Genomic DNA, 12,537 nt, shown 5'->3' with positions numbered 1-12,537 from the left:
CTTGTGCTCCCTTGAAAAACATTATAACAGGGTTCTACTGTATCCTTTTTTGATGTTTTTGTGGGACTTTATTATCAAAAACTTGAATAGTAAACTACGTTTCAAACATGCAACAAGAATTTTTTTTTTTTCAATATTTTCTTGTTAAATAGTATCAAAAAAATGGTGTGAACGTTTCAAAACATGGCATATATATATATATGTAATTTCAAACTTGAAAACAAAATGTTATTTGTGTTCATTTTGTCACATAAAATATCGTGGTCACGCGCATCAGAAGTGCAGAAGTGGGAACAAAAGTCAACAACCCAGCACTACACCACAAAACATGGACACTCCATAGTGATGGCCATTAAAAAAAATAAATGCTATAGTTTCATTGGTGTATAAATTGATAGCCCCAATCAATCCAACACCATGTGACACAGTAGGAGCTTCCTTACTTTATGTATTTATTTTGAAACAGATGTTGCGACTAATATACACACACACACACATATATACACATATACACATATCTACATATACATGTATATAAATCACATAAATAATGGTTTAATATTCCAGATGAAATCAGCAGAAATTGTGTTTATAATAATATTTCTGAACCAAAATTCAATTTACCTGGCTATATTATCAATGAAAACTCATGAATAACTAGGGTTTAAATATGTAAAAATTAGCTCATTTAATCACTAATTTGGGAATACAGCATTAAAAAAAATAATACACTTTTTTGTAAAATGAATAGCATTAGTTTTCATGGTATTTTTGCTGTTCTTGAAATGTAGAAATGTAGAGCAATATGTTCTGGAAAATAAGGCAAATAGGAATTGGAATGAAAGGTTTGTTTTGGTTAAGTTATGTTAGGTTAAGATAGGTTAGCTGCATAATTGAATAAATCAATTTATTTCATAATTTAAATATTCTAACAAATATTTTCCATATAATTATTTTACCTGAATAAACAGCCAATCTGTCACGTAAGTATTATTTGTCTAATTTTCCAGAAATTATCACGCAATATAAAACAAAAAAATTTTAGTGGGATATTTATCATCATTCTTACTATTCAAATTTTGTATTTGTATTTGCGAATAATGTGTCATTCGTATTCAATTTAAACAGAAAAAATCTGATATCTGCACAGGCCTTATGTTTGGTAATATTTTTTTATTGCTTCCTTTTTTTTCCAGTTTAACAAAAAACTACAAAAACAGGCCAAAGTACAGGAAATTGCTTGAGCACCATTTCATGAGGAAGTATGAGACTGCAAATGTGGATGTGGCTGAGTGGTTTGCAAATGCAAAGCAGCAGTGTGAGGTCACCTTGTTACACAACAGCTCACCTGTTCGGAGGTAAGCCATTTTGAAATGTCTATCTGTTAAAGAGTAAGGATAGTCCAAAAAAAAAACTTTAAATCCTCAAATAATATCAACTTTTTAATATAGAAAAAAAATATATATTCAAAGGAAAAGTTTTGAAGAATATATTAGAGGAAGTGAATTTTAAAAAAAATTCAATGACTAGCACCTATATTTATCCCTACAGAAGCTCTCGTGGAAATATTTATAGCGCCCACTAACTTAAATGCTCTGGTAAATTTTTTTTGGCACTATTTACAAAATAAATGATTTTAATCATAAACATGTCAATTAGAGCTGTGCCGATCTACAAATTTTGCAGATACATCGATCTACCGATATGCCGATATTAATTTTTAATATCGGCCGATCCCGGATTGATACAATATAAAATAATTCTAATATTTATGTATACTTATTTTTACATTTTTGTGAATGTTTCAATAGCTAAAATTTTTATTAATATAAAAATGATATTCGTACATACCTCCAACCTTCAATTTTTACTTACACCTGTATCAGATTTAAAAAAAATGTAAAATATAACAGGAGTTGCAAATTTGTTGTGTGTTTAATGTCTGAATATGTATTATTATTATTATTATTATTATTATTATTATTATTATTATTATTATTATTTACAATATGCGAATGTACACAGAATGCTTACAACTTACCTCTAGATCTTATAACACCACAAATTGTACATTTAGCTTTGGAATTATCATCTTCTAAAACTGTAAGGTATTTCCAAATGAACGACATGATATTCTCACGAATATTTTTTTTTTATTCAGCCATTAAAATGTACTGACTCAACACCACTCATACAGAAAAATAACAAGCACGTGTGTTAATTGCTGACTTTTAGCATAACCGAAACAAAAAAAAAAGTCTAGTAAAAAAAATTAAGGATGCATTAATTACTACATTTGTTTATATTTGGATAGTAAAGCCGAAGTATCTCGTAAAGTTACAGGCGTCACAATAAATAATAATTTTGAGCAGTTTCGTTGCCTTTAATAAAAAAACACTTATTGTATTCAAGCAGTACACTAAAAGAAAATCGAAATTTTGTCAATCGATTACGCTTTGAGAGCTATCTGCCTCGTACAAACTACATAATGTAGCGACGGGAGAGCTATCTCTCGCTAACTTCTCAAACTACTGCCGGCCGACCTGTTGTATGTAACGTAAACAGAAATAAAACTGTGTATTAGTTGGCTTTGGTGAAAATTTATTTTTGGGGATAAGTTAGCTAAACAGACATATGTTTTAAGAAAACTGCCAAAGCATTTTGTATTTTGTACACATGTAATCTTAGATGTATATTTACGGTTTTTATTACCGCGCCCGGTCTTTGTGTACGGACTGCGAGACATCGCCATTTTATGTTGCAAAATAAACATGACAAGAAAAAATAAACGTAATTCGGCGAAACTTATACCGTGTTGCGAAGTTAATTATGAAACCTAATTTTAAATAATTATTACATACCTATTTGTGCAAAAATTATAGTAAAGTTTATTACAAATCCTTGAAATAATGAAGTAAAACAATTCAACAATAACAATATCTGGGCAAAAACATACAGTATCGGCAATTTTTTTTTATTTGGTTAGAGGTGGGATGATACCACACTTTCGATACTCGATTCTGTATTGTTTTTTCAGTTCGATACTTTTGATACTTTCGATACTCCAGGGAAAAATATTTTCCCATTAAGTAAAAATTATTACAAATAACATAAATTAGTTTTAAACAATATAAATTCAATCTATCATACCAGAATTACCTATGTCATATTAAACTTAAATACATAATGTGTAAATAATTGCATTATATTAATGAAAGATATGAATTCATCATTATATATACATATAATAAAACCACCAGAAATGTAAAATACAGTCCATAATCAATTAAAGCTGACATGAGAAACAGTGGCCTTACAAAATGTTTGAAGTCCTTTCTTGGAAGGGGGGGAAAGTCACCAAGCCTAAATTAGAAATAAAAAAAACTAGGCTATTGTAAATAGAAAATCAGAAATGTTTGCTTGTTTGTTTCATTTTACAAACAACTTTATGCAACAGAACAATTTTCAATAAAATTTTAACTTGAGAAACGTAAAATACAAAACAATCCGATCGTAAGAAAATAATAACAAACGGGTATATTCAGTTCAAAGATTATTGAATGCACAAAATATGAGATCCGTGCCTTGGTAAAGCGCGTGCACCATTTTTATGTGCACCATTTTCATAAGCATTGCTAGTTTGCGCCACTAGTCTCGCTTGGTGCTGGCCATAGATGCTACTAGCGAAGTGCACAGTCTTCCTGATACTATCCATATCTATGGTGCGATAAAGTTATTTTCTTACGTTTGCAAAGGTAAATAATGAACGTTTTTCAAAATAAAAGCATTAATTAGAACATAATTTATCAGGAGGAATATATCTAACAAAAAAATTTGTGAATTGAAGGACTTTTCCGCTTCATAAAACGTATGGAACGGGAAATTAATGATTTTATAAGTGTATGTTCCGGGAAAGTAAACCATTGTAAATATAGTAGTACTTTCGGCGGGACTAAAATTAATCAGCGTATGACACGGGAAAATGTATGAAACGGGAACATATCATCGAGGTTCTACTGCAGTTGTATTTTGTACGATGGCGACTCAAAACTTAATTCAATACAAATGAACAAGCATTCCGGTATCGAAAAAATGTATCGAACTTACAGTTTTGATACTCGATACTTTGTGATACCGTCAAGTATCGAAGGTATCGAGGTATCGAAGTATCGAAAATCCCATCACTAGTTTTGGTAGATCCTGAATACGATCCGATACACCAAAATATCGGCAATATCGGTACCTGCCAATACGGATCGGCACAGCACTAATGTCAATATGCTTTTCTTTATTTTAGAAATAAATATTTAATGGGTTCAATATTTCTGCAAAACTTATATTTCTTCATATATGTATCGGTCAGTTCCACATTTCTTTGATTCTGATACCACAATTACCAGGTTCAGTTGTGATTCTTATTACAAATGTTTTTCTTTCTGAACAAAATTATGGAAATATAATCAGATGGCAAACCAAAGAATAACAAAGAGAGGACAGGAAATCACTAAGTACATGAATCATGGATGGCAAAAATGTAAAAACAATAATATAATCTGAATGACTTGCATGAATTTATTTAATGGGGTTGGTGTTGTTGGCTAGATATATTTTCACTATGGTGACCGGAATGTTCACAGAATTTCAATAGAGTTTAGTTTTTTTAAAAAATGTAAACAGAGTTTCATAAAATAGGGATTTGAAATAAAAAAATATATATATGAAAAAAAATTGATTGTAAAATTATAAAATCACATAAGATTAGCCTCTATAATAACAAAATCTTAGAACTGAAATATATTTCAATTTTAAGCTAATTTTTAACTTATTTAAACATTTTATTGTGCAATTGTAAACAAAAATTATTGAATAATTATGGTCCTTGAAATGTCCTTGAATTAATAAATCACATATTGGCCATCCTAAATCACAACATTGGCTTATGTCTTTTACGTAATAACTATAAGCAGAAAACTAAAAAACAATTATAGCATTTCTGCATTATGCAAGTCACTGTGAGACATGAACGGTCAGAGTAGCATCTAGGCTCAGACTGTTTGGACCCCAAAAAACCTTTCCTGAAAAACTGTAGGTGATCACCTGGCCCAACCTACCAATCGGAATGAACATGGCGTGTTAATAGAAATATACCTTCTTGAGCAATATTCTTCAGCTCATTTCTGGACTACATGACTTCTGGTTGGAATTCCCAGCGTACCAATTCCAAGAAACATGAGTAATACTCAGTGAGCATCTGTGAAAGTTCCCTTGGCACTAGCAGAACATGTTAAAACTCCAGCAAAAGTGTGTAAGAGAATTATGTAGAAATACTTAACTGTAGTGAAATTCAAAATACAGAATGCTACCATGCCTAAATTTACATTCACGCTCCTGTTAATATATTATAGAAAATCAATAAAAATAAAACAGTGGTCAAATTAAAATTATGAAATGGATAGATTATTGTAAATATAAACAAAATATGAATCTTATGCTTTTAGAAATTCAAAACCAGGAGAGGGGAAGGGTGTCTGTTTTGTTACAAGTCTGTATTCAATTCTTAACTTACATTTAATAATGTTAAAAATGTAAAATAGGTACACTATGTGCTGGGTATGAATTTAAATGGTAAACATGTATTATACATGATGTGCAGGGTATCTCAAAGCCTGATGACCATAATTCTATTATGATAAAAGTGCAGTAAATACTAGTCTTGGTATGTATTTGCCATCTAAAGACTATGAAACGCCAAACATTTTTAGAATTAATATTTGGGCGTAAAACTCAATATCCTGACAATTTAGGTTTTTAAATCTTACCAGTGCCAGACATACGTGTGTGAATGAAAACCTAAAAAAATAGTCTGCTACTGTAAGGTCCGGTGAATTTTAGGGCTACTGAATGTCATCAAAGGTGAGAGAATTCCTCCAAGAGACAGTAGCGCTTAGGGTACATTGAGAGTAGTGCCATATGGGCTGTGACCATTCTAATGAAGCCTTGCTTACAATTTTATTCTATTTTCTAACAAGAGAATTTAATGTGTCACGCTCACCGTCTTTCAGACACTGTCCTCACACTCAAGAAGGTATACCAGGATAATTCTCAATGCTGTAACGTCATACCAAACAACAACTTTATGACTAGTGGCTACTCCTGAGTTGGCATGGATTTGTAGCCTCTCAGTATCGACTGGTTTGTTTGTTTGCATAGCAGCGGAGCGAGCATATTACTTTATCACTCAACAATGAGTGTGTCAACTTTAAAGGTCATAGTGGGTGTAAGATACAGCTGCATAATCTGTTGGCAACAATGGATGTGCAGTACTTTGTGATTTATATGAGGCTAAAAATGTCATACAATTTATTCCAACAAATTTAAGAGTTAAAAATGCCACTGTAGTGATGTGGATTTCTCTCCAAAACTGTTCTCACATGCTCAGAAGAGTTTCCGGGGACTGAACAGTGTTTTAACAAATATGAGCCATATTGTGTCTCATGGCAAATGTTTTTATTAAAGCTGCTGCCCTATGTTACTGACCACTAAAACTATGTGACAAAACTCTCAGTACAAACTACTTGCTTAAAAGATTAATGCAATCTGTTCTGCATGGACCAATGTTCCATTGTTCACTGAATGCAAGATCATAAGGAACCCAATTATTACTGTCAAAATATCCAATCCTATAACCCACGAAAAGACTGTTGCCAACCCAAAATGGGTAGCATTAAATGCTACATCCTAGTTTATAGACAATTAATGTTGCCAAGTGGGCCAGCACTTATGAGAACTTTATGCAGTGTGCAGCATTTATCTGCCTGTGCCTTAGGCATGTGTAATCACACCCTTTGTTATGTGTGTGTGCTGATGATAAGGGTGCGCAAGTAAGATTTATAAGAATAGGCAACTCAATTTATTTTGTAGTCTTCATATCGTAATCTTCATCAGTCTGTTCTGGAATGTGGCTGCTAAGAGGGAAGGGTTCTGGTTGGCTGTGTTTGCTGTATCGAGCTTACATGATGAAGGTTTGCTACTCAACTGTGAAATAAAATTAAATAAAACCAATAACAGTCAAATTACTTTTCTTGTGCAATAAGTTGTACTGCAACAACATTACAGATAACTTTAAATTGTTTATTTTACTTAAGGAGATGATTTTATTTATATTGATTATTTCATTATTATTTCATAAAGACAGTAGACTGTTCTGCATGGCAACAGACTCTATGCGGCAGTTCACAGCAATTCATTAGACCCCTCTAAGGATCAACTAAATACATCACAACTTGTTAATGCAATTTTGATACGATTCAGAAACTTTCTCAACATTTTTATTTAAAAAAAAAAAGACTCTTGATTAATTTGTTTTCAGTGTACCGTGTTTTATCGCATAATTGTTGCAACCATATTTTAGGCTGTCAAAATTGGGATAAAAAAAATTCTCGCGTAAACGTTGCATGATGTTTTTGGTTCTGCTAGTAGATGCCGAGCGCTTTGTGTAGGTATCTTTTCCGTATAAAACGATGTATTTTAAAGTATAAATCTAATATTTATTCAGTCATTACCACTTACTTAATAAATTAAAGGAAAAATATGGTTGTTTGACGTGTAAATTTTCTTATAAAGACGTTTTTAAACGTTATTTCCTTTATCTGATCGTCTGCGTCGCCGCGGTGTAGGTATAATCTAAAATTTAATTTCGGTCATTACCACTTATTTATTTAATTAACGGAAATACAAAGTTGTCTGACGTTTAAATTTTCTTTTAAAGACGTTTTTAAACGGTATTTCCTTTATCTGATTGTCTGCGTTACTGCGGCGTACCGCTTATAAAAATGTAGCCAGCGCATCATAACATTTTTATTTAAAAAAAAAAAGACTCTTGATTAATTTGTTTTCAGTGTACCGTGTTTTATCGCATAATCGTTGCAACCATATTTTAGGCTGTCAAAATTGGGATAAAAAAAATTCTCGCGTAAACGTCGCATGATGTTTTTGGTTCCGCTAGTAGATGCCGAGCGCTTTGTGTAGGTATCTTTTCCGTATAAAACGATGTATTTTAAAGTATAAATCTAATATTTATTCAGTCATTACCACTTACTTAATAAATTAACGGAAAAATATGGTTGTTTGACGTGTAAATTTTCTTATAAAGACGTTTTTAAACGTTATTTCCTTTATCTGATCGTCTGCGTCGCCGCGGTGTAGGTATAATCTAAAATTTAATTTCGGTCATTACCACTTATTTATTTAATTAATGGAAATACAAAGTTGTCTGACGTTTAAATTTTCTTTTAAAGACGTTTTTAAACGGTATTTCCTTTATCTGATTGTCTGCGTTACTGCGGCGTACCGCTTATAAAAATGTAGCCAGCGCATCATTCATGTTTGGTTATGTTGCTTCCCGTATAGAGCGCGCGCACGTAGTCGAATATCGATATCTCGCAGATTGGATGCAACGCGCACTCTCTGTCAGGTGCCGAGTTAACTACATTTGATAGCCCACATTCTTTCGTGGCAAGTGTGTACTACGACACATTAGTTCACGTCAGATTCAAGTGGCTTGCGTTAACTGTAGAGTTTTGGTTTTTCTATTTAAAGTTGAAGAAAGGTTTTTGTTTAAGGAATTATTAATATAGATTGTTTGGCGTGCTCTTGTACACTTTACCTTTTTTTAAATAAACGTACTTTCCATGAACAGGTTTTGTTTTTATGAATAACTTTACCTAACAAAAATTTTTTTTCCGCATAATCGTCGCACCCCTACTTTTCAAACTTGATTTTAGAATAAAATGTGCGACGATTATACGAGAAAACACGGTATACTTTTGGTTTTTGTGTCTGCTGTGACTGTTGATGGGTCATCGGCACAGCAGATGACCAATCAGGACACGGAGTTTGAAAATTAAGGAAATTTAAATGTTTAAGTTATTAAAATGTTATATGACTGTCATTTAAGCAAGATTTCTTTGTGATACCTTTTGAAATATAAGTGTCTATAGAGGGGCAGGCATAGGATACATCTCATTATAGATGTTTAGTGTGAGGTAAATAAGGTAATTTAGGAATTTACTAAGTTTTGACAGGGAAATTTCCTACGGGATGTGCAAATAGGAGTTTTTGCAGAAGTGAAATTCCGCAGTAAGTCCCTGCTACAAACCATACATTGCCTTTGTAATGTATGAACGTACTAAGGTGATGCCAAGAGTGTAACACAAAAACTGATCAAACTATTGATTTGAATTAAACATTGTGAACCATAGAGTGTTTACTACATGATTCAGTAAGCTATTCCATCTTAAATGATATCATTTTCCATCAGTTGACTTTAATAGACTATCGAGATACCCGTAACTTAAAGGTCCGACTGTTAAGATCTCATGCTCTGAGACTTACATAACTAGCCAGATATTTCAGTTTCAAACCATTTTACAATGTTCTGAGTTAACACAAGATTTTGAATGTCATTAAAATTTCATCACAGAAATTTGCCTGATGTGTCTTACCTATTTCCAGTGCATTACCAAGTTAATATTTATGTAGTCTGGATGCTCTAGCTCTTGAACACAATGTTGATATGTAATAAAGTATTTTTGTAGATAATTGTCAAAGGGACAATTTCAATTGTGTCAGTGTTTATGTCCAGAAAATATTGTGCAAATAGCATAATCGCTTGTAACTCAATTTTGAACCAGAACATAAAAGTATTTTGTTTGTTTATTTTAAATATAATCCTGTCTTATTATTTGATAAATCCGAACCTTTTATAATATTTTGTGAACTCATTCTCAACATTCGGCTCAGTAACAGAAACTATCAATTGTAGTAATCTGCATGAATACTCAGGTGAACGATAGGGTGTATACGTAAGCATGAGTACCCCAGTGTTGGTGCCTTATCACACACTGGTAGTGTGTTCTCATCGATACGTAATACAGAGAGAGTGTTTCACGAAGTATATGATAGCTGTGATTTTACTGGTTTGAAGCACAGTTGTTAGTGTTTGTGTTCTGTCAAAAAACTATAATGGCGTGAACAGGGGAAAGAAGACGGGGAAGAAGTTGGTTTCTGGCCGATAGCCTACTGAAAGGACCATACAATATACACATTGGTCTGCTAAATGTAAATTATTGTTACTAGACTTGAAGGTTGGCCACCCCTTATAAAGGGTTTTATGCTGCACAGTTACGCTTAGAGCTTAAGGGTGATTAGGCCCCGCCAACTAGTTTTTTTTTCATCTTTTTGCTATAATTATAATTTTCAACTACTTATCCCAATTTTCGGCTTGTCAAGCCATATCTCGCAAACCTTCTGTACCTTGTTGCAACCAGATATTTACTGACAGGCTCTAGTCTGTAAGCACAGCAAGGAAATAACTTATTATTTCACACAGGCTACTACAATTATCATGATAATCACATCAGTTCACAAGAGTTGACTTCAACAAGTAGCCAGAGTTAATTCCTATGCAGTGTCAAACCAAAAAAATTAGCACGGAAGCTTTATTGCAAGTGGTATCAAAAAATTTGAAATTGCAAGATAGTGAGGCCTAATTCCCCTTACGGCTCGGTCTGACAAGCCGTGTTGAGTTTTTTTTCATTTCCCCATCATTAAGTACTATTATTTAAGGGCTATTTCAGACATTTTAACAAGGTACCTGTGTTGCACTTATTATTCCTTAAATAATTCCAACAGATATTCAAATGTGTAACAAAAAAGGGGTTAAAAATAAGTGCAAGTGGTAATAATTACGAATACTTACACAAACGTTTACATCTATTATATTGCACTTAATGAAAATCTGTTCAAAATATTTGTGAGAGAACAACAAATTGGAGATATGTATTGTGTTAAGATCTCAGTTTTAGCTCTTAAATAATGGTAATGACGAGAAAATGGAAAATTTAACACGGTGTGTGAGTCAGAGCCTTAAGACGACTGGATCGGAAGATTGCAGAGGGCAGTGATTTGGTGCTCTTGAATGTGAGTTTTGCATGGGTGTTGGGATTGAAATCTGTCAGTGGTCAGGGCAATGATGGACCCTTGCTAAAAACCAATACAGGTCAGGTTCATGATTTTTGTGCGACAAATCTGCCATTTTTGTCACGCTAGTCCAGCAGATGGCAACATGCATGTGTGGTGTTAATTTCATATTCGATTAAAATGTACAAACCTAAATTTATACTAGAAAACAAAATATTTCTTTTCTCTCAGCAAACCAATTTTTTACCGTTACACAAATTTGCTGTAAAAATAAACCTCAAGTGCTTGAAATGTCCTAGTAATGTTGAAGAAAAAATTTGTCGCCAGATGATGAAGTAGATTATTTTACTATTAACTTATTGAAAAACTATTGCATTTTCACTCCATGCCACCAGGTGAATATAGGTACCTCATCTCAAGAAGAATGTTCAACCGGATGCCAAATCGTTATTTGATTGTCAAACTTATTCTAGCTGTCTTTCTTGCATAGATACGAATAAAGTTGGAAGTACAGAAAAAAGTCTTTCATCACCTGGCATTCTGTGGTTCTGCACATTCTGCAATCCAGCTCCACTCTAGCTGCTTGCGTTTGGAATTTTGATGTGAAAACATTTATTTGCTTGTTACATGATAGTCAAACTTTCTTGTGTGACAAAGAACCATCAGATTTGAATCGCTAATAACTACAAGACTAATGTGTCAACCGTGGTTGAGCCCACAACAGATAGATCATGTCTGTACATGTTTGTAGCGTAGTATTTGTTTTGCCTTTGATGTCATCATACCAGTGTAGGTGTGTGTGTGATTGTTATGAACTAGCTTTGTATAATGTTATAAATTGGTGTAGCGTGGAAACGCATTTACCTGAGACATTGATTCGGGTGTCATTGTGAAGAGCTTGCGGAGCACTTCAAAATTTCAAAGTGAGACAATAAAAACATTTGCCAAAATATAAGATAAAATCGGCATTAAATTGAAAATAACAAAATACTTATAGAGGTTTTCTCATATGACTTGTCAATATGCTCAGAATAATAGAAAATGCAAGTCAGAGGAAAGTTCGCGTCGAAAGGAATCCAAAAATCGTAAATGTCCAGTGCCAAGCAAATGCAAGAGCTACGGCAGCATCGTAAAGAAAATTAAAAAAAAAAACATTTCAAATTGATTACTTAGCCGGTCCATCGGGCACACAGTGGTCAGCGACAGTTCAAACATCTACAGATCATGTACAGTTGTTTGAAGGCAATACAGAAAATACTGATAAAATATGAAACACTTGTGATTTTATCCCGACATTTCCACTAAAAATTTATGGCGGGGACCAAAATTGCGCCTTCCCCTAGTTTTTTTTTGTTCAGGTGATCTCGGCTGTTGACGTTACCTACCAGATCACATATCTACTTAACTGTCTGCATTTTTATTTCGCTCATAGTTTATCGTTATTGTCTGTTTTCATTTCAGTTCAGTGTTTTTTTTTTTTTCGTTTTCTAGCAGGTTACATTTCATATTTTTACACTTGGTATTCTCAGTGAGAATATATTTACGTTTGATAATTTG

The 12,537-nt window shown here is 32.9% G+C and overlaps 1 protein-coding gene across 1 annotated transcript in view; it reads left to right on the top strand.

The window, feature by feature from the left end:
- Positions 1-12,537, top strand: part of LOC134536332 (dual specificity mitogen-activated protein kinase kinase 7-like) — a 66,738-nt gene that overhangs the window by 49,786 nt on the left and 4,415 nt on the right. The window contains exon 7 of the mRNA XM_063376088.1: positions 1,197-1,358. Within this exon, the coding sequence (XP_063232158.1) occupies positions 1,197-1,358 (162 nt within the window). The remainder of the gene's footprint in view (positions 1-1,196; positions 1,359-12,537) is intronic.

The sequence above is a fragment of the Bacillus rossius genome, chromosome 1, assembly GCF_032445375.1.
Source record: "Bacillus rossius redtenbacheri isolate Brsri chromosome 1, Brsri_v3, whole genome shotgun sequence".
In the NCBI taxonomy this organism is placed as follows: domain Eukaryota; kingdom Metazoa; phylum Arthropoda; class Insecta; order Phasmatodea; family Bacillidae; genus Bacillus; species Bacillus rossius.
The sequence above is the reverse complement of the archived record's forward strand: the minus strand, read 5'-3'. Positions and strand labels throughout refer to the sequence as shown.